At 50.7% G+C, this 27,074-nt stretch overlaps 2 protein-coding genes across 2 annotated transcripts in view; one reads left to right on the top strand and one right to left on the bottom strand.

Annotated features, from left to right (window-relative positions):
- LOC144602510 (uncharacterized) overlaps positions 1–27,074 on the top strand; it is a 376,398-nt gene that overhangs the window by 122,842 nt on the left and 226,482 nt on the right. The gene's annotated exons all lie outside the window — the stretch shown is intronic.
- LOC144602515 (uncharacterized) overlaps positions 4,005–27,074 on the bottom strand; it is a 27,446-nt gene continuing 4,376 nt past the window's right edge. The window contains exons 5-7 of the mRNA XM_078415644.1: positions 18,603–18,778; positions 11,143–11,261; positions 4,005–4,771 (exon numbers count right to left, since the gene is read on the bottom strand). Of these exons, the coding sequence (XP_078271770.1) occupies positions 4,239–4,771; positions 11,143–11,261; positions 18,603–18,778 (828 nt within the window). The 3' untranslated portion in view covers positions 4,005–4,238. The remainder of the gene's footprint in view (positions 4,772–11,142; positions 11,262–18,602; positions 18,779–27,074) is intronic.

The following is a 27,074-nucleotide window of genomic DNA, read 5'->3' as shown; positions in this document are numbered from 1 at the left end:
TGTGTGTGGGGGGGGGGAGAGGCGTATGTGTGTGTGTGTGTGGGGTGGGTCTGTGTGTGTTTGTGGGGGGGGGGGTTGTGTGTGTGGGGGCTGTGTGTGTGGGGGGAGGGGTCTGTGTGTGTGTGTGTGGGGGCTGTGTGTGTGTGGGGGGGGGTCTGTGTGTGGGGTCTCTGTGTGTGAGGGGGGCCTCTGTGAGTATGTGTGTGTGGGGAGGGTCTGTGTGTGTGGGGGGGCTGTGTGTGTGGGGGGGGGGTCTCTGTGTGTGTGTGGGGGGGTCTGTGTGTGGGGTCTCTGTGTGTGAGGGGGGCCTCTGTGAGTATGTGTGTGTGGGGTGGGTCTGCGTGTGTGTGTGTGGGGGGGTCTGTGTGTGGGGTCTCTGTGTGTGAGGGGGGCCTCTGTGAGTATGTGTGTGTGGGGAGGGTCTGTGTGTGTGTGTGGGGGAGGGGTCTGTGTGTGTGGGGGGGTCTCTGTGTCTGTGTGGAGTCTGTGTGTGGGGGGGTCTTTGTGTGTGTGTGTGTGGGGGGGGTCTGCGTGTGGGGTCTCTGTGTGAGGGGGACCTCTGTGAGTATGTGTGTGTGGGGGGAGGGGTCTGTGTGTGGGGGGGATCTCTGTCTGTGTGGAGTCTGTGTGTGTGTGGGGGGGTCTGTGTGTGTGTGTGGGGGGGGGTCTGTGTGTGGGGTCTCTGTGTGTGAGGGGGGCCTCTGTGAGTATGTGTGTGTGGGGAGGGTCTCAGTGTGTGTGTGGGGGAGGGGTCTGTGTGTGTGGGGGGGTCTTTGTGTGTGTGTGTGGGGGGGGGGGTCTGTGTGTGGGGTCTCTGTGTGAGGGGGGCCTCTGTGAGTATGTGTGTGTGGGGGGGTCTGTGTGTGTATGCGGGGTCTGTGTGTGTGTGTGTGGGGGCTGTGTGTGTGTGGGGGGGGAGAGGCGTATATATGTGTGTGTGTGGGGGGGGTCTCTGTGTGAGGCATCTCTGTGTGTAAGGGGGGCCTCTGTGAGTGTGTGTGCGCGCGTTTGTGGGGAGGGGGCTGTGTGTGTTTGTGGGGAGGGGCTGTGTGTGTGCGGGGGGGGGGTTTCTTTGCGAGGGGGTCTCTGTGTGTGAGGGGGGCCTCTGTGAGTGTGCGTGTGGGGGGCTGTGTGTTCGGGGGGGTTGTATGTGTGTGTGTGGGGGGGGGGAGTTGCCCCCCCTGTGCGGGTGAGAGGGGAAGGGGGGGTTCCCCATGTGAGGGTGGGGGTCTCTCTGCGTGTCGCTGACCCTGCCTGTGTTACAGCTGCAGCCGGAGCTGATCTCACTGGAACCAGAGCGCCTGGGGCAGGTCGACCCCTTTTCCCTGGAACAGAGGCATCGCGACAGGGTGCAGCGCCCGGTGAGTGTTAGAGTCCCCTCCCCCTGAACCCGCTCACTGTACCCCCCTCCCCACCCTCTCCCTCTATCCCCCCCCGCCCACCCTCTCCCTCTACCCCCCCCCCCCCCCACCCCCCCTCTCCCGCTCCTACCCACTGCCCTGGGCAGAGGCAACGCGACAGGGAGCAGCGCCCGGTGTTAGTCCCACCCCCCCCCACGAAACCCTCTCCCCGGCCCCCTTCCCCCACCTCTCATGAACCCCCTGCCGCACCCCCCCCCCGCAGGGCTACGACCCCACGGAGACGGACAAGTTTGAGCCCAGGCGGCGGATGAAGGGCCGCAGCGGCAACCGGAGGCTGAGGGGGGGGGGAGGGTGAGGGGGGGGAAGGTGAGGGGGGGAGGGTGAGGGGGGGAGGGAGTGGTTTGAGGGGTGGGGGAGAAAGGGAGGGGGAAGGGAGAGTGTGAGGGGAGGAGAGAGTGAGGGGGAGGAGGGAGGGATTGGGGAGGGGGAATGGGTGAGGGAGGGGGAGGGAGAGAGGGGATAGGGAGGGGAGAGGTGAGGGTGGATGGGGAAGGGGGGTGAGGGTGAGGGAGGGGGCAGAGGGAGAGGGAGGTGGGGGAAGGGAGGGAGCGAGTGAGTGAGGGTGAGGGAGGGGAGAGAGGGAGAGAGGGGGTGTGGAGGGGAGGCTGAGGGAGAGAGGGGATGTGAGGGGGAGGGGAGAGGGTGGGGGAGATAGTGAGGGGGGGAGGGAACGGGAAGGGGGGAGAGTGAGGTAGGGGGGATAGGGAGAGGGGATGGGAGAGGGAGGGGAGGGTGAGGGAGGGGGTAGAGGGGGAGGGGATGGGGAGGGATGGAGGGAGGGAGAGAGGGGATGGAGGGAGGGAGAGAGGGGATGAAGAGGGAGATGGGGAGAGGGAGTGGGTGGGGCAAAGCGGGAGGGGTAGGGAGTGGGTGAGTGGAAGAGAGGGTGAGGGGGAGGGAGGATGAGTGAGGGGAAGCAGTGGTAGTCGGAAGGGGGAGTGGAGGATGAGGGGGTGAGGAGGGAAATTGGAGGGGGGAGGGGGTGAGTGGGGTGGAGTGAGGGGGGTATGTTGGTGCCGGGGTGAGGGGAGAGGGGGGAGAGCGAGTGGTGTATGTTGGGGACGGGGTGAGGGGAGAGGGGGTGAGCGAGTGGGGTATGTTGGGGACGGGGTGAGGGGAGGGCGGTCACCGTGTCCCCCTCCCCCGGGGGTCTGGGGTTGCCGTCTAACGGGCCGCTCTGCCCACAGGACCGGGTGCGGAGGAGCGTGGAGCAGAAGGTGAAGGAGCAGAAGCAGCAGAAGAAGGCGGCTCCCACCCCCTCCCTCCCTCCCTCAGCCCTCACCCGCTTCCACACGTAACCCCGTCCGCAGCTCCCCCCCCACCCCCTGCTCCACCCCCCCCCCCCCCCCCAAACACACACACACCCCAGAGACGTGTGGATTAATCGGCCGCCTCTAAATGTCCCGCTATTAGGAGAGGATGAGAGTGTGTGAACGGGTGATCGATGGTCAGCGTGGACACGATGGGCCGAAGGGCCTGTTTCCATGCTGTATCGCCAAACCTAAACCAGGGACGGCACAGCGGCGCAGCGGGTAGTATTCCTGCCTCACAGCGCCAAAGCCCCAGGTTCAATCCTGACTACGGGTGCTGTCAGTACGGATTATGTACCTGTGACCGAGTGGGGTTTCTCCGGGTGCTCCGGTTTCCAACCAGCAGGTTTGTAGGTCAATTTGTTTCGATAAAATTGCAAATTGTCCCGAGTGCGTAGGATATAATTATTGTACGGTTGATCGCTGGTCGGCACGGACACGGTGGGCCGAAGGGCCTGTTTCTGTGCCGTGTCTCTCCAACCAAATATTATAAACGAAACATAAAAAGACACAAGGACACAAACTGCTGGAGTAACTCAGTGGCTCAGGCACGAACTCCGAAGAACGTGGATAACTATGTTCTCCACAGATGCTGCCTGACCCGCTGAGTTACTCCAGCACTCTGTGAAACGTCACCTATCCATGTGCTCTCACAGATGCTCCCTGACCCGCTGAGTTACTCCAGCACTCTGTGAAACGTCACCTATCCATGTCCTCCACAGATGCTGCCTGACCCGCTGAGTTACTCCAGCACTCTGTGAAACGTCACCTATCCATGTCCTCCACAGATGCTGCCTGACCCGCTGAGTTACTCCAGCACTCTGTGAAACGTCACCTATCCATGTTCTCCACAGATGCTGCCTGACCCGCTGAGTTACTCCAGCACTCTGTGAAACGTCACCTATCCATGTTCTCCACAGATGCTGCCTGACCCGCTGAGTTACTCCAGCACTCTGTGTGTCTTTTTCCTTTTGTAAAACCAGTATCCACGGATCCTTGTGTCTGCTGTTTGAAGAGATCTCTGTACCATGACGAGGAGACGCTGAGAGAACTCAAACACGGGTTATTTTTTAAAGACTTTATTAAACGTCAAGTTAAAGGTGAAGAGTTACAAACGTGAGCGGAGCCACAGCGGGTGATGTGCGCGCCAGCGGGTCGCAGACTGGAGCCTGCGATGTTGTAATGAGGTGTTGCATTTTGTGACGTCGAACAAGGGCAGGACCCACACAGTGAACGGTAGTCCTCTGGGGGGTGTTGTAGAGCAGAGGGATCTAGGAGTTCTGGGGCATGGTTCCTTGAAGGTCGAGTCGCAGGTAGATAAGGCGGTCAAAAAGGCTTTTGGCACATTGGCCTTCATCAGTCAGAGTATTGAGGATGGAAGTTGGGAGGTCATGTTGCAGTTTGGGGATTAAATGGGAGCCGTTCAGCGCCGACCTGTTGTCCACCGGGTTTCTGCCCCACAGCCCCTGAGCCCCGCTCCTGACGCCGGTCCCGGGACCCGACCCTTTTACACACCCGGAGCGGAACCGGAGCAGATTATCAGCCACTGACCGTCATCCCAAGTCGCGAAGAAAGGATAAAGTTTCTCCGTGAATTTATTCCCAGTGACGGTGTGGAGATGGGACTTGGTGTCCGCGTCGTAAAATGAAACTGTCCCGGACTCGTAACTGAGATAAACTCCCACCCTCCCGGGGATGGGACGGGCGGGGAGAGGGGATGGAGGGGAGGTGACTGCATCAAACTCGTCATCCCACCGCCTGATGCTCCAGACTCCAGTCTCGGGGGTCAGTGTGACCCGCTCCTTTCTCTCCACAGACTCCGCGGCGACTCCCAGACTCCAGTCCTCACTCCCCGCCACCTCCACTTCCCAGTAATGTCTCCCCGATGTGAATCCCTCAGATCCCAGCACATACGGCCAGTATGTAAACCTCTTCCCGGTGTCAGGGAGACTCCTCTCGGTCCCGGTCCATCTCACCCTCTTCCGATCCTCAGACACCTCGAGCCACGGATGCGCTGTTTCCACATCCAGGGTGAGGGAGACTGGGGGGAGAAGCAGAGAATCAGAGAGTTCCCGGAGGTCGGGGGGAGACTCGGGCAGCGAGGCCCCGGGACCTGGGGGAGAGGCTGCTCGGCCTCAGGCACAGGCGGGCGGACAACTGAAACCCTGCCAGGGGTTTCACCCCAACCACATCGGGTGGACAACAGACATCTCCCCCGGACTTTTTAAATCCAGAGATGGAGAGGGGAATTTCGTGAGGTGGGGGAGGGTGGGGAAAGTGAGGAGGATTGCGAGATTGCGGTGGTGAAGGAGAAACGAAGGGAGCTGATGAGGTAATAGGCTGTTGCAGGCAGCGCAGGCGGAGACCCTGTCCCGGATCTCCTTGACCATGCCAGGCCAGTAAAACTGTGCTTGGGCCTGGGATAACGTGGCCTCCACCCCTGGGTGTCCGTTGTGGGCAGTGTGGAAGTAGTGATCTCGCAGCGCAGCCGGCACCACAACCTTGTGACCCTTCACCACCACGCCCGCGTGCAGCACCAGTTCATCCCGAACCAGGAAGTAGGGCACGGCACCAGCCGGCAGGGAAGACCGTCGTTCAGGCCAGCCACGGCGGATGACGCCCTTAAGCTGTTGAAGGTTCGGATCAGTGGCAGTGTGTGTGACCAGGGACTGCATCTGCCAAGATGGAACGATGTTGACGTTCGACACCATCAGGTCAGCCGATTCGTACGGATGGCGGGAAATGGAAGGTAGTGGGGCACGGGACAAAGTGTCTGCCACGAACATCTCCTTGCCCTTGCGGTACACGATTTCGAATGTAAAACGCTGCAGCTGCAGCATCATTCGCTGCAAGCGGGACGAGGCTGCGTGGATGGGCTTGTTTAAAATAGAGACCAGCGGCTGGTGGTCTGTTTCGATGGTGAAAGTTTTTCCCAGAACGTAGTCTCTGAATTTGGAGCACGCGAACACCACGGCAAGGAGCTCCTTTTCAATCTGCGCGTAGCGCTGTTCAGCAGGGGTCATTGTGCGAGAGGCATAGGAGACGGGCAGCTGTCGGTCGTCGTAGAGCTGCAGGCAGGCAGCACCAAGGCCGAACCGAGATGCATCGCAGGTGAGGACAATTGGCCTGTTCAGGTCGAAAAACTGCAAAGTCGGGGTCCGTGCGAGTCTGGACCTCAGGGCCACGAAGGCCGATTGGTGGTGCGGGAGCCAGACCCAGGCATTGTCCTTCTTGGTCAGCTCCCTCAGGGGGGCACTCAGTTCGCTGAGGTCGGGTATGAACTTACCCAAGTAGTTGACCATGCCCAGGAAGCGCTGCAGGCCGGGCACGTCAGTGGGAGCGGGCATTTCGGTGATCGCCGCCGTCTTCGCGGGGTCTGGCTTCAGGCCACCCGCCGTGAAAACGTGGCCGACGTAGGTGACTTCCTCAACGCGGAACCGACACTTCCTTCGATTAAGCTTGAGGTTGATCTCACGAGCCTTGTCCAGGACCTGGCGGAGGTGTCGGTCATGCTCAGCGACGTCCCTCCCGTACACCAAGATGTCATCCACGATGATGGCGCACGGCAACCCAGCAAACAGCTGCTCCATCGTACGCTGAAAAACCTCGCTTGCCGAGTTGATCCCAAAAGGCATGCGGAGGAAACGGAACCTGCCGAACGGTGTGCTGAAGGTGGTCAGGAAGGAGGAACGTGCATCCAGCGGTATCTGCCAAAAGGAGCTCTTGGCATCCAGGACCGAGAAAACCGTGGCTGGACCGACCTGTGCCGCGACGTCCTCCACCGTCCGCATGGGGTAGTGCGGGCGTTTAATAGCCAGGTTCAGGTCCTTGGGGTTGATGCAGATCCTGATCTCGCTCGCGTCCTTCTTGGCAGCGACCACCATGGTGGAGACCCACTGGGTGGGGGCACTCACCTCCTTGAGGATGCCCATGTCCACCATGCCACGTAGTGTGGACTCCACGCGGCCCTTCATGGCAAAAGACACACGGTGGGCCGGTCTGACCACTGGGTCGACCCCCGGGTCCACAACGATCTTGTAGGCACAGGGCAGCTTCCCCAGGACGTCATCAAATCGGTCAGGGTACTCGATCAGGGGGTCCATGGGGGCCTGCACCAGGTGGATGTCGCGGTGAAATGAGACCAAACCAAAGTCCTGGCATGCACGGGCGCCCAGCAGGGTGACGTTTTCAGATGCTAGCAGGAGGAACGTGAGGGGCCGAGAGGTCTCCAGAACAGTACAGATAACCGTTGCCTTTCCCACGGCAATCAGAACGCCTCCCCCATAGGCATGGAGGCGGGAGTTGTCAGGAGTAACCCTCTCCCCCGAACTTATCTGCTCGAAGAGGCGCACAGACATAACATTTGCAAACGCCCCAGTATCGACCTTGGCAGGGAAGGAGTGTCCATTGACTGTAACATGCACGGATGGATCCGTTATCAATGCAGGTGCTCCCAAGAGCGAAAACACCAGAGAGTCTCCATGGGAGGAAGTCGTATCTGAGCCATGGAGTACCTCACGTTGGTTCCGGGAACCGGTTTCGCTATCATCGTTGGCAAGGTTGTTTAGACTCCCTCTAGGAGCAGGGACAGGTCTCCCACGAGAACGACAAGCTGCAGAAAAATGGTTCTGCTTCCCGCAGGAATTACAAGTTTTGCCCTGCGCTGGGCAAACGTTATACCTGTGTGACGAGAAGTTGCAGTCTGGGCATCTGCGAGGGGTGACCATAGCGGGCGCGGAGGGGGCGACCCGGGTCTGCGGGTCATTCAATCGCCGGCGGCCGGTGAAATTTATGTCCTGGGGCGCCGGCCGAGATACTGAGCCAACAGCAGAGGCCATGCGTGCGGCATGTATGGCGTCCGTCAGCGACAGGTCAGGCTTCATCAGGAGCTCATCCCGCAGCTTAGAGTTTAGGAGACCGTTGACCAGGACGTCCCTGATCATCTCGTCGGGTGTAATCGTTTGAAGGCGGCACCGCCGAGCCATATGTCGTAAAGATGCAATGAAGGCGTCAACGTGCTCCCCTGGAGTCTGACGCCGCGAGAAAAATTTGAAACGTTCGATAATGTTATTGGTGGGTATATCGCACAGGGCAGTGAACTTAGCCATGAGACATACTGGGTCGTTGCGGTCCTCCGGAGGGACGAATTGGAACGACGCATAGCGTTCCATTGCCTCCGGACCAGCCAGGTTGAGGAGCAGGTGAGCTTTTATCGCAGCAGTTGCATCAGGATAGGCAATCGCTATATAGTGTTCGTAGTCCCGCTGGAAGACAGTCCAGCGGTGCACTATGTCCTCATCGAAAACGAGCGTGTCCGGACGACGACACGAGGAAGACATGGCAAAGTGGAAGGAGGGTACACAATTGGGAGAAACAAATGATAAACTAAAAACCGATAAACAGGAGACGCAAGTCTACCGATCTGACACCATGTAAAAAGGATGCCACTCGTAGGCAGAGTCTTTTACTATATAAGTTTATTAATGACACTACACATACATTATGCCCTAGCTTTCCGTGGTCATCACTGGCACTAGAGAGCGAGCTGGAGGTGGGGAAGTTACAATTATACCAGAGACAATGGGGAGTGGTTAGTAGTGGTGAGGTCACTATGTTAAAGGAACATGCACTGATCTACAGGGGTCTACTCACATATGGAGGCAGATCGGAGCAAGAGGATATTGAGGTTAGAGGTAATTTGAGGTTGTTAATAGAGGAGGTAGAGGTGTGTGGTGGGGTCGTCATGATCACAGTGAAAGGGGGCAGACACGAGGAGCCAGATGACCTGCCCCTTTTCTTTGAGTGGAGGGTGAGGGAGAGGGAGGGGTGGCTTGGACCATGGAAGGAAGCAGAGGTTGAATGATCGGGTGTGGACAGAACAGAATGGGCGGAGACTTGTGGTTGTGGGATCGTTGAAAGAGAGCGGATTCACGGGTGGATTTGATGGGTGTGTACAACTAACACACTGATCTCATTGTGAACCAATATATGAACTTCACTGAGGGACTTGACAATGTTCCGCGTGCAAGGCTGGTCCAGAAAGCGAAGGCAGGTGGGATCCAAGGCGAGCTGGTGAAATGGACCCACAATTGGCTTGGTGGTTGGAGGTAGAAGGTAGCGGTAGAAGTATATCTGAGATTTAGGTTTTAGTAGACCAAGTGCACCCGCTGGGCCAAACCTGCATTGGTGCAACACCCTCTCCTCCCCCTCCCTCCCTGACTCTCCCCCCCCCCTGCTCTCTCTCCCTCCCTCCCCCCTACCTCCCTAGGAGATAGATTTAAACTTTAAAATGTGGAATAACTTTAAAATTATAACACCGATTTCAATGAAACTTCTTCCATTGGCACCAAAGGGATGACGGTGAGTAAGGTGGGCTTAAAATCGTCATGCTATCGTGTACCATTTTCGCTGTAGTTCAGGAACAAACAAACAAACGAGAGGTTTAGTACATAGATTTACTCTGAGAGTGGGTGACATCGGGAACATGCTACAGAGGGGGTGGCGGAGTGAGATATCAATATATTGGAGGTACTGAAACAGGTGAGGTGGAGAAGAATGCCGATGGAATGTGGGCAATCGATTGGTATAGCTGGGAAAAGATGGTCATGGACACGATGGGCCGAAGGGCCAGACTCTAATGCACAACCACGGCTCTCAGCTCCAAGAGCACTGAATGACTGAGTCTCCACTGCCTCCGGTGCAGGTTCGTTCCCCAGTCTCTGCGTGCAGTAATGTCTCCTTATCTCTGTGCTACATGGTGCGGCCCACATTCTGAGAGAGTGCCCGCTCTCCAGACCCCTCTGACAGGGGAACCATCCTCACTGCATCCAGCCCACTGAGCCCTGTAAGAACAGTGTGCTTCGCTGAGATCCCCTCTAATACACCAAAACGCTCGAGTACACAGGCCTAGTCTCCCCAATCTCTCCCCGCACAGCAAATACATTGTCCTAGGTACAAGTATTTGTTAATCTTTGCTGCATTCCCTCTGCGTCAAGTCTGTCAATTTATCGGTGCACAGGAGGAAAGGAACACAAGAAAACAGGAGCAGGATTAGGATCCACTCCTCAGGCTTGCCCCTCCATTCAATGTGATCGTGGATGATCTAAGCTGGCACCAATTCCTCTTCTGTCTGAGTTCCCCATAATCTTATATTTTCGATCTATCAAATATTTATTTGTAGCCAAGTTGCACATATCCAACAACTCAGCTTTTTACCACCACCCTGGGCACAACATGCCAGATATTCACTGCCCTCCGAGAGATGCAACTTCTACACACCGCATGGGAGGCCGCTCTGGAAGGTTGGATCTCATGGAATCCGGGGTGAACTAGCGGATGGAACACAACATTACCTGAAGGTCGCAGACAGAGGATGTTGGTAGAGGGTTGTTTTTCAGAATGGAAACAGAGCCCACTGTTGTTCCTTATTTATATACACGATTGTGTGTGTATGTAGGTTGCAAGGTTAGTCAGTTTGCAGATGGAAGTAAAATTGGTGACATTGTGGAGAGTGAAGAATGTTACCTGAGAGTAAATGGGATCCCTGTGAACTGGGCCAATGGCTCAGGAACGGCAGGTGGGATTTATTCATGTGAAGGTGAGGCGATACACTTTGCTGAGATAAACCAGGGCAGGACATACACAGTAAACGGGGAACTTTATAGAACGGAGAGATGTCGGGGTGCAGGTACACAGTGCCATGGAAGATGCAACGGTGACAGGCTGGGAGGTGAAGAATGTGTTTGTCGCTCATGCTTTCACAGGTCAGGATATTAAATACAGCGTATGACACAATGAGGTGGTTTGTAAATTGGAGAGGGTGCAAAAGGATCTACGACAATTTCATCGGGTCTGAAGGGAGACGTGGGACAGGCAGGGACATTTGTCTTTGGAGCCCATCAGGGTGCTTTAAGAGTTGTGTATCAGATCTATATAAGGTGCACAGATGAGGTGAATAGCCACAGTATTTTACCCAAGGTAAGAGAGTCTAAACCTAGAGTGCATCAGTTCAAGGTGAGAGTGGAAACAGTAAAAAGGAGCAGCTTTTTCAGTCAATGCATTGTGCATGTACGGAACGAACTGACAGAGGAAATGGTGGAGGGAGCTACAATGACGACCATTTACAGTCAGTTTGGTGGATACGTGGATCAGAAAGACTTGGAAGAATATGTGTCAGACTCAGGCAAGTGGGACAAGCTCGGTTGGGCAACTTGGTTGGCATGGTCATGTCGAATCAAAGGGCCTGTTTCTGTGTGACACAGCTCTCTGACTCTGTGATGCTTTTCTGCAGCTGTGTTTGGTGGAAGATCAAATCTTCAATTTCCCTTCAGTCCAATATACCATTAATGCTTGCATCTACACATTACTTAAAGATGTCAGAAACAAGAACAATGGAAAAGGTATAAGCTTTACCTTGCTTGATGGCATCAGATGTTTCTGCCAATACCTTGTTGTACAAAAAAGGAGTTTCAAACTTTTCAATCAGCAAGTGACCATCTACCACCGACTGTGGTTTGGCTTCATCACCAACTCTGCAAATATTTAACAGCTGGTTATAAACTGAATGTTAGAAATATATTGGACTGTTCAACAAAACCTTACAATGTTTCCGTCAAGAGCATGTCCTACCTTCGCTTGCGACCAGCTTCCTCCTGAAAGAAATAAAACACAACTCTCAATTGACTGAGATGGATCGTCCTCATCCTGACAGCGGGAATTTCTCCACATTTCTACAACCCTCTGATAATTCCCATTTCCCAACTCTTATCGCCGCTGTCATGCAGATAGAAAGCGGACATTGCCGTCGAGACGTAGAACGATGGGGAAAAGCACAAGGAATGTTCATGAGAATGACGCCATAACTGAGAGGATGGAACGCAATGCAAAGACTGGGCAGGTCGTGGGAGTTAGAGATAGGATTTAAGTTGTTCGGTGGATTTAAATGGCTGAGGATGAAATAATATCTCTAATCGATGGGAGAGCAAAAATCAAAGCTGAAATGTAACGCGGTCTTCAACAAATACCGAAAGGAATGCAGTTGTGAGAACATGGACCTCACTTGCATTGGAGGGACTGAAGCCAACAGCAGAGATAATTTAAGGGCGATCGGGATAAACACTTGAGCACTCCCGGAATTCGGGGTATTGTTACCGGGTGTGGTGAGTAGATGGGAGGGATGTTGAGTGGAGCTGAAATCTTGACTGGATAGGATGGGCCAAATGGCCTGTCTATGATGTAGAGTGGGATGTCATTCTATGGTGAACAAAGGTGGGTAAAACAAACAGAGCAAATTCCCCCAAGGTGACCGCCCACTGCTGATGGGAACCGGATGTAGATGATCAATCTGCTGTGTGCGCCATGTTCAAGATTTCAGTGTTAATCCCCACAATGTGGTCATGGCTGATCTAGCCCAGGACTGAACGCCTCCGCTTTGTCCCATTTCCTTTGATTTCAGTTCCCCGAATTTTCAAAAATGTATCTTCCTCTGGTATAAATACGTCTAACAGGTTAAACCTCTCAGAGTCTCTGGGTTGGAGAATCACAGAGATTTACTGCCCTCTATCCATTCGTGGCCCTTGGGATCGGATTACGATCACCCGTCGTAGTTCTGAACTCCATGGAATAGAAACACCTCTCTACATTCCGGCCAGGCAGTCCTGAGATCTCATAGATTATGCGAGAGGCCAATTAGTTTGGGAACAACAACAACTGGAATAGATGAAACATTTACCCCATTCTGAATTACTGGTAAATACAGCATTCATTTCAGAAATGTCACCCACCATTTTGTGACTGCACTTTCACTTCGCCAGACTGTAGTGAAACCCCTCACCTTCAGAAACACCACACTGTCCTTTTGATCCATCTGTTGCTGCAACTTAAAGAGTTCCTCCTGAATGGAATTTAAATTCTCCTCAATTTCTTGAAGATTTTTCTCCATTACATTTAGAATCTTCTTCTCTTCCTCCCGGATATCTGCCAGTACGCGCTGCTCATTCTCAGTGAGAATCTGGTGCAGTTCAGCAAACTGGGATGTGATCTTAGACTGAAGGTTGTGTGACTGTTCCTGTGAAATGAAAGGTGAAGATCAATATTTCCTCAATATCTCAAAGTGTGGAGTTGTGCATTTTTGGCGTAGGAATAAAGCATAGGTAAGTTTCTAGATGGGGTGAGAATCCAGAAAACGGAGGTGCAAAGGGACTTGGGAGTGCTGGTGTTGGATTCCCAAAACGTTAATCTGAAAGTCGAATCGATAATAAGGAAAACAAACTCAGTGCCAGCATTTATTTCAAGAGGGCTTGTATACAAAAACAGGGATGAAATGTTGAGGTTCCATAAGGCGCTGGTAAGGCCGCATTTGTAATATTGTGATGAATTTTGGGCACCTTATCTGTGGAAAGATGTGCTGGCTCTGGAGAGGGTCCAGAAGAGGTTTACAAGAATGAGCCCAGGAATGAGTGGGTTAACCTATGATGAGCATTTGTCAGCACTGGGCCAGTACTCGCTGAAGTTTTGGATAATGAGGGGAACCTAATTGAAACATACAGAATAGTGAAAGACTTGGATAGAATGGATGTGGAGAGGATGTTTCCACTAATGGGAGAATCCAGGACTCAAAGTCATAGCCTCAGAATTAAAGGACGCTCTTTTGGGAAGATGAAGAGAAATTTATTTGGTCAGAGGGTGGTGAATCTGTGGAATAGCTTGCCACACAAGGCTATGTATATTCTTAAGGCAAAGATAGATAGATTCTTGATTAGTACTGGTGTCAGAGATTATGGGCAGAAAGCAGGAGAATGGGGTTAGGAGGGAGAAATAGGTCAGCCATGATTGAATGGCGGCGTGAATGTGGTGGGCTCATTCTACTCCCGTTCCTTATGACTTTAATTCCCTGCTGCCTATTCCTTTTCATGTACCCATTAATTCTTATTCATCCGCCCACCACCCACATTCGCAGGGATCATTTACAGTCACCGATTGACCATTGAGCCAGCGTGTATTGTGGACCAAAGATACTAGAGGAGCAAGATAGACCACTCGACTCTAAAAACTGTAGTAGGTCATGGGTAAATTTCAGCGCCATTTTAGTAAGCAGATTCTGTGTGCCAGACTGGGCTGTGTTCACAACTCTCTGCAATTTCTTCGTATATAAAATGTTTGCAAACTATTTTTTTTTCAACTTCTTGGATAAGTTGATAGTTGACATTTATAGCGATATCACAATGCTGCTTCGTGATCTTTAAACTTTGGATGTTACTGATTGAATATTTGCACGAGAGATCCACTCTGTCTGTATCTGGCCAATTGATCATATTTAATGAACTGTTCTTCTTTGCTTTCTCTGTTAATTTTAATTTCACCTCCACGAGCTATATCTCTTTTTGCTTTATTTTAAAAAGTCATGGAAGCAGAGATTAGGCATTTGCAAACAATAGAACTCTACTGTATCCACAATATATTCGAAAAGACATTGAATTTTATACTTAGAGCCAAGAAAATTTGAATTGGTGAATTGATCAGTTAAAAACCCCTGACAGCCACTAAAACGACCAATGCTGCCTGACTTGATACAGAAGCTTGAGTCCAATTCAAATAGACATAGTGTAGTAGGAAGTGACCGGGTCAGGCAGCATCTCTGGAGAAAAAGGATGGGTGATGTTTCAAGTTGGGACCCTTCTTCAGACAAGGGGGAGGGGAAGGTGAAGTGCTGAAAAAATCATGCCTGATCATGCCTGGTTAGCTGATATGCGAAACAGTGCAACCCTGTATATCTCGCACATAAAATGACGTTAATCTTACCATGAATGACAGAAATAACAATTGTTATCCTTGTTTATGAAGTGCATTTTTGAATGTTGTAAAATCGGGATTTGCTTACTAAAATGGCGGACGTTCCTCTCCGTTGCGTACTACACTTCAGTATACGCGATTTCGACAGAGTGGTTCATCTTGCTCCTCTTGCTGGGTGGTAGTGTGAACTGTGAGGATGATGCTATCAGGTTGCAGGGTGACTTGGACAGGTTGTGTGAGTGGGCGGGTGCAGTTTAATATGGATAAGTGTGAGGTTATCCACTTTGGTGGTAAGAATAGGAAGGCAGAGTATTATCTGAATGGTGTCAAGTTAGGAAAAGGAGACGTACAACGAGATCTGGGTGTCCTATTGCATCAGTCACTGAAAGGAAGCATGCAGGTACAGCAGGCAGTGAAGAAAGCCAATGGAATGTTGGCCTTCATAACAAGAGGAGTTGAATATGGGAGCAAAGAGGTCCTTCTGCAGTTCTACAGGCCCCTAGTGAGACCGCACCTGGAGTACTGTGTGCAGTTTTGGTCTCCAAATTTGAGGAAGGATATTCTTGCTATTGAGGGCGTGCAGCGTAGGTTTACTAGGTTAATTCCCGGAATGGCAGGACTGTCGTATGTTGAAAGATTGGATCGACTAGGTTTGTATACACTGGAATTTAGACGGATGAGAGAAAATCTTATGGAAATGCATAAGATTATTAAGGGGTTGGACATGTTAGAGGCAGGAAGTATGTTCCCAATGTTGGGGGAGTCCAGAACAAGGGGCCAAGGTTTAAGAATAAGGGGTAGGCCATTTAGAACGGAAATGAGGAAAAACCTTTTCAGTCCGAGAGTTGTAAATCTGTGGAATTCTCTGGCTCAGAAGGCAGTGGAGGCCAATTCTCTGAATGCATTCAAGACAGAGCTAGATAGAGCTCTTAAGGATAGCGGATTCAGGGGGTATGGGGAGAAGGCAGGAACGGGGTACTGCTTGAGAATGATCAGCCATGATCACATTGAATGGCGATGCTGGCTCGAAGGGCCGAATGGCCTCCTCCTGCGTCTATTGTCTAGTATCTTTGTTGGGGAAGTGGAAGGAATCCGACGCGGTCACAGGGAGAAGGCGTGAACCACACGGGCAGCGCCCGAGGTCAGGATCGAACCCGATCACCAGAACTAGGAGACACTGCACTACTTGTGTCACTGCGCTGCCCTGTTATTACACGCATCACAGGGATCAAACAATAGACAATAGACAATAGGTGCAGGAGTAGGCCATTCAGCCCTTCGAGCCAGCACCGCCATTCAATGCGATCATGGCTGATCACTCTCAATCAGTACCCCGTTCCTGCCTTCTCCCCATACCCCCTCACTCCGCTATCCTTAAGAGCTCTATCCAGCTCTCTCTTGAAAGCATCCAACGAACTGGCCTCCACTGCCTTCTGAGGCAGAGAATTCCACACCTTCACCACCCTCTGACTGAAAAAGTTCTTCCTCATCTCCGTTCTAAATGGCCTACCCCTTATTCTCAAACTGTGGCCCCTTGTTCTGGACTCCCCCAACATTGGGAACATGTTATCTGCCTCTAATGTGTCCAATCCCCTAATTATCTTATATGTTTCAATAAGATCCCCCCTCATCCTTCTAAATTCCAGTGTATACAAGCCCAATCGCTCCAGCCTTTCAACATACGACAGTCCCGCCATTCCGGGAATTAACCTAGTGAACCTACGCTGCACGCCCTCCATAGCAAGAATATCCTTCCTCAAATTTGGAGACCAAAACTGCACACAGTACTCCAGGTGCGGTCTCACCAGGGCCCGGTACAACTGTAGAAGGACCTCTTTGCTCCTATACTCAACTCCTCTTGTTACGAAGGCCAACATTCCATTGGCTTTCTTCACTGCCTGCTGAACCTGCATGCTTCCTTTCATTGACTGATGCACTAGGACACCCAGATCTCGTTGAACTCCCCCTCCTCCTAACTTGACACCATTCAGATAATAACCTGCACAAGATCAGGAAATCGAAACTTAAAGCCTCACCAGAACTCCAGAAATCTTCTCTTTCTGTTGCTGCTCCATTTGCTGGATCCCTGATTTATCTTTTGTGAGAGACTGGATGGAAGATTTCACCTGATCCTGGAATTGTGTTTGGGAATCAGAAAATTAAATGGTTGAACAGTAAAAATGGAATTAAAATGATGTGATTAAAATCGGTTTGCTTTTACCTTGTGGTTTTCAACAGCTTCTTTAACCGGCATGAAGCTGTGAAACTTGTGTTCCCGCCCAGCTGCACAAACCACACAGATCAGCTTCTTATCAGTTTCACAAAACAGCTTCAGTTCTTCCTGATGTTTCTCGCAGTGTGGTTTATTTTCCTTCTCTGGAATTATTTCCCGATTCAGGCTCAGTGTTCGAGCTTTCTCAGCCAGTCTCGCCAAGGCCCGATTCACCCTGAGGGTGCGGTCTGTCAACACCTCTCTACATTCCGGGCAGGAGTTTCTCCCCTCCCTGCCCCAACTCTGTGTGATACAGGAGCGGCAGAAGTTGTGCCCGCACTCCAGTATAACCGGATCGGTGAAGAAATCCAGGCAGATGGGACAAACTGCCTCCTCGGCCCAACTCTCGACCTGCTCTTTCGAAGCCATTTTAACTCCGCCACTTCCTGGTTCAAAACGCGTTCCCTTCGGCGCAGATGCTGAATCCTTGCAGTATCGGGGCACGGCTGAGGGGAGGCGGAGCTCAGTCCCGTCAATCACAGCCCTAACCAGCAAGTGGATGTTATTTGATATAAGCTGCCTGTAAATTTCATTCCCTTAAACTAAATACATCAGTGTTTCCCATCGTGAATTGTTCAGCGCAGCGTTAGAGTTGCTGCCTCACAGCGCCACAGACCCCGGTTCGATCCCGACTACGGGTCCTGTCTGTACGGAGTTTGCACGTTCTCCCCGTGACCAGCGTGGGGTTTCTCCGAGATCTTCGGTTACCTCCCACATTTCAAAGACGTACGGGTTTGTAGGTTAACTGCCTTGGTATAATTGTAAATTGCCCCTAGTGAGTGTAGGATAGTATTAGTGTGCGGGGATCGCTGGTCGGTATGGACTCCGTGGGCCGAAGGGACTGTTTCCACGCGGTATCTCTAAACTAAACTAAACTAACTAGAATACTTGGAATACCCTGCAGGTCAGACAGCATCCATGGAATGGAAAACAATTAATGTTCCAGACCATTGAAAAACGTTAGTTCGTGTGGTAGGAGCAGAATTAAGCCATTCGGCCCATCAGGTCTACCCCACCATTTAAACTTGGCTGATTTATCTCTCCCCCCCAACTCCATTCTCCTGTCCTCTCCTCATAACTCCTGACACCCGTACGAGGGCGGCACGGTAGCGCAGCGTTAGAGTTGCTGCTTTACAGCGAATGCAGCGCCGGAGACTCAGGTTCGATCCTGACTACGGGTGCTGTACTGTAAGGAGTTTGTACGTTCTCCCCGTGACCTGCGTGGGTTTTCTCCGAGATCTTCAGTTTCCTCCCACACTCCAAAGACGTACAGGTATGTAGGTTAATTGACTGGGTAAATGTAAAAATTGTCCCTAGTGTGCGGGGATCGCTGGGCGGCGCGGACTTGGTGGGAGAGACCTCATTGAAGCTTAGCGAATAATGAAAGGCGTAGATAGAGTGGATGTGGAGAGGATGTTTCCACTGGTGGGAGAAGAATTAAAGGGCGCTCGTTTGGAAAGGTGGTGAGGAGGAATTTCTTTAGTCACAGAGCAGTTCATCTGTGGAACTCATTGTCACAGAGAGCTGTGGAGACCAAGTCAGTGGATATTTTTACGGTAGAGATAGACAAATTATTGATGAGAATGGATGTCAAGGATTATGGGGAGAAGGCGGGAAAATGTGATGAGGCAGATATTAGCTATGATTGAATGGCGGAGTAGACTCGATGAGCCAAATGGCCTAATGCTACTCCCATAACTTGTGAACTTGAGAACTTGAATCTCTGGTGGGAGATCGCTGGCTGTTGGGAGGCTTCCAAAGGCGTCCCGCCAAGAGATGAAGGATGCAGTGTGTCTCAGCTCTGTCCGACGCAGTGGGGATGAGTGCGGCGCCGTACCAAGGCAGGTCGCTGGGACTGTCCAGCGCTGTTGACGAAAGGCCGGGCTCTTCCTCAGTGGCAAAGTACACTTGCAGGATGACCACGGAGAGGAAGATGAGAAGCAACCTCTTGGCCAAGTCAGTCTGAGCAGGAAACAGTTTCCTAACCTGTAGACAGTGAGAGGCAGATGTTATTGCAGATAGTGTTGGTCTTCATTGCTGCAGATTTAATTTCTACAGATGCGACGCACAAAGCATTTTATCGGGATGCATCACAGTCTGGTTTGGGAACAGCTCCACCCAAGTACGCAAGAGATTGCAGAGAGCTGTAGCGCAGCCCAGACCAAATCGCAAAACCAACCTCCCTTCCATCGACAATTCATTCAAGGCCGTCAGCATTATCAAGGGTGAATCTCACCCCGATCACTCCCTCTTCTCCCCTCCCCAGACAAGAGGTACAGAAGATAGACACAAAGTTCTGGAGTAACTCAGCGGGTCAGGCAGCATCTCTGGAGAAAAAGGATGGGTGGCGTTTCGGGTGGGGACACTTCCTCAGACCCGACCCGAAACGTCATCAATCCTTTCTCTTCAGAGATGCTGCCTGACCTGCTGAGTAACTCCACCACTGTCTCCATCTTTGGTATGAACAAGCATCTGCAATTTCGTGTTTCTACTAAGAGGTACAGGAGTGTGGAAACGCATACATCCAGATTCATCAACAGTTTCTTCCCAGCTGTTATCAAGCAACTTAAACATCCTGTCAACTAGAGAACGGCCCTGACCACCCAGCTACCCCATTGGAGACCCTCAAAATGTCTTTAATCAGAATTTACTGGACTTTATCGTGCACTAAACGTTATTCCCTTTATCCATTATTTCGCCACCATTACAGGAAGCATGCAGAAGTTTTGGGTATTATGCAGTAAGAAGTTTACCGGAATGCTGCCTTGTTTAGAGGGTATGCCTAGTCTGAAGAAAGGTCTCGACCCAAAACTTCACCCATTCCTTCTCTCCAGAGATGCTGCCTGTCCCGCTGAGTTACTTCAGCTTTCTGTTTCTATCTTCCCTTTACCCTGTACCGGTACACTGTGAACGGGTCGCTTGTCAATATGTAAGGTCTTTTCACTGACAGGATTGCACGCAACAAAAAAAGCTTTGCACTGTACTTCGGTACACGTGACCATAAACTGAACTAAATTAAATTAATTTCTCAGTAAAGTTTGTTCATGCAAATATGTATGGTTTCCAGTTCCGGCTGCCCCAGAACAGGAAGGATGTGGTGACCTGTTTGTGCCTGCTTCGCATGGACCTGTAGATTGTAGATAGGATGGTAAAGAAGACATACATTATGTCTGCCTTCATCTCATGGGGCTTTGAGTGCGAGATTCAGGGTATCATGATGCAGCTTTATAAAACTTTGGTTAGACCACATTTGGAGTAGAGTCTGCAATTTCGGTCGTCCCCATTACAGGAAGGATGCTGAGGTTTCGGAGATTATGCAGAAGGACATTTACCAGAATGATGCCTTGATTAGAGGCTATTAGCAATAAGGGGAATTTTGACAAACTGTGATTATTTTCTCTGGAGCAGAGGACACCTAAAAGGTGTCTCTGAAAACATGGGAAGCATGGAGAGGGTAGATAGTCAGAGTCTTTTTACCCCCAAGTTGGAAATGTCAAAGACTAGAGGGCATAGCTTTAAGGTGAGAGGGGCAAAGTTTAAAGAAGATATGCAGGGCAAGATTTTTTTTTACACAGAGTGGGTACGTGCCTGAAACCCACAGCCAGGGGTGGTGGTGTAAGCAGATATAATAGTGGTGTTTAAGAGGCTTTTGGAAACTGTGAGGAAGATGCTATGAGGTTGCAGGATGACGTGGACAGGTTGTGTGAGTGGGCGGATGTATTGCAGATGCAGTTTAATGTGGATAAGTGTGAGGTTATCCACTTTGGTGGTAAGAATAGGAAGGTAGATGATTGTCTGAATGGTGTCAAGTTAGGAACAGGGGACGTACAACGTGATCTGGGTGTCCTAGTGCATCAGTCACTGAAAGGAAGCATGCAGGTACAGCAGGCAGTGAAGAAAGCCAATGGAATGTTGGCCTTCATACCAAGAGGAGTTGAGTATAGGAGCAAATAGGTCCTTCTGTAGTTGTACAGGGCCCTAGTGAGACCGCACCTGGAGTACTGTGTGCAGTTTTGGTCTCCAAATTTGAGGAAGGATATTTTTGCTATTGAGGGCGTGCAGCGTAGGTTTACTAGGTTAATTCCCGGAATGGTGGGACTGTCATATGTTGAAAGACTGGAGTGACTAGGCTTGTATACAATGGAATTTAGAAGGATGAGAGGAGATCTTATCGAAACGTAAAAGATTATTAAAGGGGTTGGACACGTTAGAGGCAGGAAACATGTTCCCAATGTTGGGGGCGTCCAGAACAAGGGGCCACAGTTTAAGAATAAGGGGTAGGCCATTTAGAATTGAGATGAGGAAAAACTTTTCAGTCAGAGAGTTGTGGTTCTGTGGAATTCTCTGCCTCAGAGGGCAGTGGAGGCCAATTCTCTGAATGCATTCAAGAGAGAGCTAGATAGTACTCTTAAGGATAGCGGAGTCAGGGGGTATGGGGAGAAGGCAGGAACGGGGTACTGAGAATGATCAGCCATGATCACATTGAATGGCGGTGCTGGCTCGAAGGGCCGAATGGCCTCCTCCTGCACCTATTGTCCATTGTTTATAACATTCATGAATGTGCAGGGAATAGAAGGATGTGGATCATGTGCAAACAGAAAGGATTAAGTTAAATTAAGTTTAATTCGTCTCCAGGTTGCCAAATACTTTAAATTCTCTTCCCATTCCCACACTGACCTTTCTGCCATAGGCCTCCGACATTTTCAGAATGAGGCCAACGGGAATTGGCAGAACAGCATCTTGTATTTCGCTTGGGCAGCTTACACCCCAGTGGTATGAATATTAATTTCTCTAACTTCAAGTAACCCCTCTCTCCATCCCTCCCCCACCCAAGCTTCAAAGTAGTCTTGTTGAGTCTCATTGTTTGTAACTCGTTTTCACCTCGCCCACTGCTGACAATGGCCTGCCTCCTTTATCATCGTTACTTTTTTGCACAGCTTTTATTCATTTGTTCTATATATATATATATATATATATAATGGTGGCGCAGCGGTAGAGTTGCAGCCTTACACCGAATGGACCGCCGGAGACTCGGGTTCGATCCTAACTACAGGCGCCGTCTGTACGGAGTTTGTACGTTCTCCCCGTGAACTGCGTGGGTTTTCTAATTGTCCCTAGTGTGTGTAGGATAGTGTTAATGTGCGGGGATCGCTGGGCGGCGCGGACTCGGTGGGCCGAAGGGCCCGTTTCCGCGCTGTATCTCTAAATCTAAAATAAAAAATCTAAATCTCTCGATATCACCGTCTATATCCCTCGGTTCACTTTCCCCTGACTCTCAGTCTGAAGAAGAGTCTCGATCCGAAACGTCACCCATTCCGTATCTCCAGAGATGCTGTCTGACCCGCTGAGTTACTCTAGCTTTTTGTATCTATCTTAAGTTAAGTAGGCATCATATGGGTTTTGACATTGTGGTCCAAAGGGCATCCTCTCTGTTCAATGGGGACGATTATATCTCTTTCTTTGCATTCTCAGTGTCAAATCAATCGCTTACTAAGTCCCAGAATAACCTTTTTAAACAATACTGCACATTTCTTTGAAGGTAGGTACATTGGCGACAGCACATCAGTGTCTTAGATTTCAATCCTTCCCCACAAAGCCGTTTAGTTTAATTTAGTTCAGAGATACAAGATGGAAACAGGCCCTTCGGCCCGTCGAGTCCGTGCCGACCAGCGATCCCCGAACACTAGCTCTATCCAACACGCTGGGGACAATTTACAGAAGCCAATGAACCTACAAAACTGCACATTTTAGGGCGGCACACAGTGGTGCATCCCGGAGACCGGGTTCGATTCCGACCTCGGGTGCCGTCTCTGTGGCGTATGCACGTTCTCACTGTGTCTGCATGGGTTTCCTCCGGGTTCCCGGGTTTCCTCTCACATCCCAAAGACTTGCGGGTTTGGAGCTTAATTGGTCATCTGTCCCTTGTGCGCAGGGAGTGGATGAGAAAGTGGGCTAACATGGAACTAGTGTGAAGTTGAGTTTAGAGATACAGCGCGGAAACAGGCCCGCCGGCCCACCGAGTCCGTGCCGACCAGTGACACGATCACTATCCTACACACACTCGGGGCAATTGACAATTATACCAAGCCAATTAACCTACAAACTGGTTTTGGAGTGTGGGAGGAAACCGGAGATCCCGGAGAAAACCCACGCACTTCACGGAGCGAATGAACAAACTCCGCACTGAGGTCGGGATCGAACCCGGGTCTCTGGCGCTGTGAAGCAGCAACTGTACCGCTGCGCCGCGCTCTAAACTGAACTAAACGTGACAGTGGAGTGTGCAGGCAGCAAGCCAATGAACTTTTACTGTAAACAGTCACTGTAAACCAACTGTGCTTACACCGACTACAATTCTTTTTTGCCGACAGTAAATATTTCCTTAAAAGGCAGCAAATGCAGCTCAGAACCAGGTGCAGTTTAGTTTAGAGATACAGCGCGGAAACAGGCCCCTCGGCCAATCGAGACCAGCAATCCCCGCGCACTAATTCTATCCTACACATGCGAGGGACAATTTTACATTTATACATTGATACCAAGCTAATTAACCCACAAACGTGCCTTTGCAGTGTGGGGTGAAAGCGGAGATCCCGGAGAAAAGCCCACACGGGTCACGGGGAGAAAGTACAAACTCAGTAGAGACATTATCCGTGGTCAGATTCGAACCCTGGTCTCTGGCGCTGTGAGGCAGGAACTCTACGTCTGCTCCTCTCTAAACTAACTTAAAATAAAATAAACAAGACAGTGAAGTAGACAGAAAAAAGCTGGAGTAACTCAGTGGGTCAGACAGCATAACTGGAGATTCATTTTCCCCAGAGATGCTATCGAACCCGCTGAGTTACTCCAGCTTTTTGTGTCTATCTCCAGTTTAAACCAGCATCTGCAGTTCCTTCCTAGACCGCGGAGTTAAACCTAAGATAGACACAAAACGCTGGAGTAGCTCAGCGGGCAGGGAGCATCTCTGGAGAGAAGAAATGGGTGACGTTTCGGTCGACCCGTTCTCATCCATTCTCGGCAATGTGTAGTCCATAGATTGTTGGTGATGTCGGCTCGATACATTTTAGTGCGAGCATGTTTTATTCACACACACGCACACATCTGCGGACAAACATTCACTCGCACACATACGACACACGTGTACACACACAGACAGACATTCGCGCACAAATGTCTCTCTCTCTCTCTCTCCCTCTCCCTCTCCCCCTCTCCCTATAGAGCAAACCTAGTCTTTGAACAAACAGTAACACAACCTGCTTAGGGTGTAACATGACTGAAAAATAAATGCAGTGCCGATCCTGGCGTTTAACACAAAAACAGAACTCATGGAAGAGCTCAGCTGGTCACCTAGCACTGTAGAAAAATAAACCAGTTGATATTTCACGTCAGGGCCCTTCTCCCTAATTTAAAACACGAACTGATTTATCTTTTCACCATTGCTTCTTGACGAGCTGACTTAGACAATAGACAATAGGTGCAGGAGTAGGCCATTCAGCCCTTCGAGCCAGCACCGCCATTCAATGCGATCATGGCTGATCACTCTCAATCAGTACCCCGTTCCTGCCTTCACCCCATACCCCCTCACTCCGCTATCCTTAAGAGCTCTATCCAGCTCTCTCTTGAAAGCATCCAACGAACTGGCCTCCACTGCCTTCTGAGGCAGAGAATTCCACACCTTCACCACACTCTGACTGAAAAATTTCTTCCTCATCTCCGTTCTAAATGGAGTTTAAATGGAGTCTAAATGGAGTTTAGACTTTAGTCTAGTTGAGAGGAAAAGCGCAGAAAAAGGTCCTTCGCCCCACCGAGTCCGCACCGACCAGCGATCCCCGCACATTAACCCTAACCTCCACACACCAGGGACAATTTACATGTATACCAAGCCAGTTAACGTACAAACCTGTACATCTTTGGAGTGTGGGAGGAAACCGAAGATCCCGGAGAAAATCCACGCGGTCACAGGGAGGACGTACAAACTCCGTACAGACGGCGCCCGTAGTCGGGATCGAACCCTGGTGTCTGCCGCTGTAAGAAAGCAACTCTACCGCTGCGCGTTAGTTCCGCAAGTGTTTTCTGCTTTGTAGAATAATAATTTATTTATTCAACCAGGATGGTTATTTATCAATATAAATGTTATTATATATGTGCGTGAGAGTGGGCGAGTGTGTGTAAATACATTTTAGTTGATATATATGTTTAACTAAAAAAATTATAAACATTATCAACATTTTAGTTAAGTATATATAAACTAAAATGTATTTACAAATAAGATTCGACATAATATTTATAGCGGATGAATGGAAAGAGATGTTTTAGAAATTGGTATATAAGGGGGGGGGGTTGAATTGAGTTACATACTGTATGCGTCTGTTACAGTTTGGGGCGGGCTACTGATTGAGAATGATCAGCCATGATCACATTGAATGGTGGTGCTGGCTCGAAGGGCCGAATGGCCTCCTCCTGCACCTATTGTCTATTGTCAATTGTCTGTGCCTGGGTGTCTTTGAGTGTGCGTGTGTCTGTCCGTGTTTGCCGGGCCGTCTTAACGCATGGGCCTGATGGGCACTTGCCCGGGGCCCCACGAGCATAGGGGCCCCATGCTGATCTGTGTATGTTAAGTGACTTGCAATAAATAAATACTACTTTAAAAATGTAGGTTCAATAAGTGCTTTTTTCGCAACATTTTCGGTCCCTAAGTGTTTTTTTCGCAACATTTTCCATCCCTAAGTGCTTCTCACAGCGATCTGTTTCGCAACAATCAGCTCCCTAATTGCTTTGCTTTTCCATCCCTAAGTGCTTCTCACAGCGATCTGTAAGTGCTTTTCACAACAATGTAGCACCCTAAGTCCATCGCTAAGTGCTTTTCGGTAAGTGCTTTTCGCTGGCACGACAGGGGGGGGGGCTGGTAGGGAAAGGGGGGTGGGGGAGAGTAACGGTGGGGGCGACGGGGAGGGTGGGAGGAGGAGAGAGTGGGGGTGGGAGGAGGCAGAGTGGGACTGGGGAGGGGACAGCAAGGGTGGGGGTTGGTGGTGGGGTGGAAGAGAGTCTGGGGGAAATGGGGGTGCTGGGGGAAGGGGGGTGGCGGAGAGTAACAGTTGGTCTGAGGGAGAGAGAATGGGGGGGGTCTGAGAATGGGCACTGGGGAGGGGGACAACAGGGGTCGTGAAATTGTGTTTAGGATTTTTCTTCAGAGCCCCACTCATGCACTCCATTCCCCCCTTAATCCCCCTTAAAACTCCCCCAGACCTGTGCTGCATTAACTTAAATTGGTTTCAGGTTTTTTTTTAAAGAGCCCCACTCACCCACTCCATCCACACCCCCTCAACTCCACTTATCATCCCACCCCCCACAACCCACCTCACCCACCCTTATCCTCTTCTCACCCACTCCATCCCCCCCCAGCCCCCTTGTCCCCCCCTCTCTTCCACCCTCCATTCACCCAAGTCATCCTCCCTGAACCCCCTTTGAAACTCCCCCAAACCTCTACTGCATTGGTCTAACACTCAGCCACTCCATCCCCCCACGTCCCGGGTGGGGGCAGGGGAGGGGCAAGTGGGGGTGGCTAGGGGGGGGGGGTGGAGTGGGTCAGTAGGGGGAGGAGGGGGGGGGATAAGGTGGGTTGAGGGTGGTACAATACACGAGAGGCTTTGGGTCCAGGCCTCACTCAATCATACCCTCTCCCCTTCCCTGTTCCCCCTCTACGAGGAATGGGCCCAACGGGTCCACTTGGTCTAGTACTAAACTATAAATATTTGCTGCAATGTTATTGTGTTACAAATGGACATTGTGATTTGTCTCTGATTTAGTATCCCCGGGTTAGTATCGCAGTCACCTCTGCCACCTCACTTGCATGTAGGCCTATGTGTATGGATCTCATGCTGTATAACATAATTTAGCGTATATGTTACGTCACTTCAACTCAGTTGACATTACTCACATTAGACCTACTGTAGTACTATTAATAGCAATGACATGATTATTGGTTATATTTATACATTGTATATGAACACGGGTATAGGGCTATGCATAGATTATTAGTGATTAAATCTGAGGTTCATTCACAACATTGAACACTTGTACGATAAGCATGTAGTAGTTATTTTAAGATTACGAATTTATGATACAGTACTAATAACCAGGTATTAATAGTTTGTGAATATATGAATGGATAAGCTTTTTATCTGTGCAAGTTGAGAAAATGTTGAATGTAGTCTTGTAGACCTATACACAGATGAGGCTAGATCAGTGCCAGACACCCTAGCTACGCCACTGGGCTATTCAAGGCCTT

This window comes from Rhinoraja longicauda, chromosome 19 (genome assembly GCF_053455715.1).
Source record: "Rhinoraja longicauda isolate Sanriku21f chromosome 19, sRhiLon1.1, whole genome shotgun sequence".
Taxonomy (NCBI): Eukaryota; Metazoa; Chordata; class Chondrichthyes; order Rajiformes; family Arhynchobatidae; genus Rhinoraja; species Rhinoraja longicauda.
Note: the sequence above shows the minus strand (reverse complement) of the source record. Positions and strands in the feature narration are given on the sequence as shown.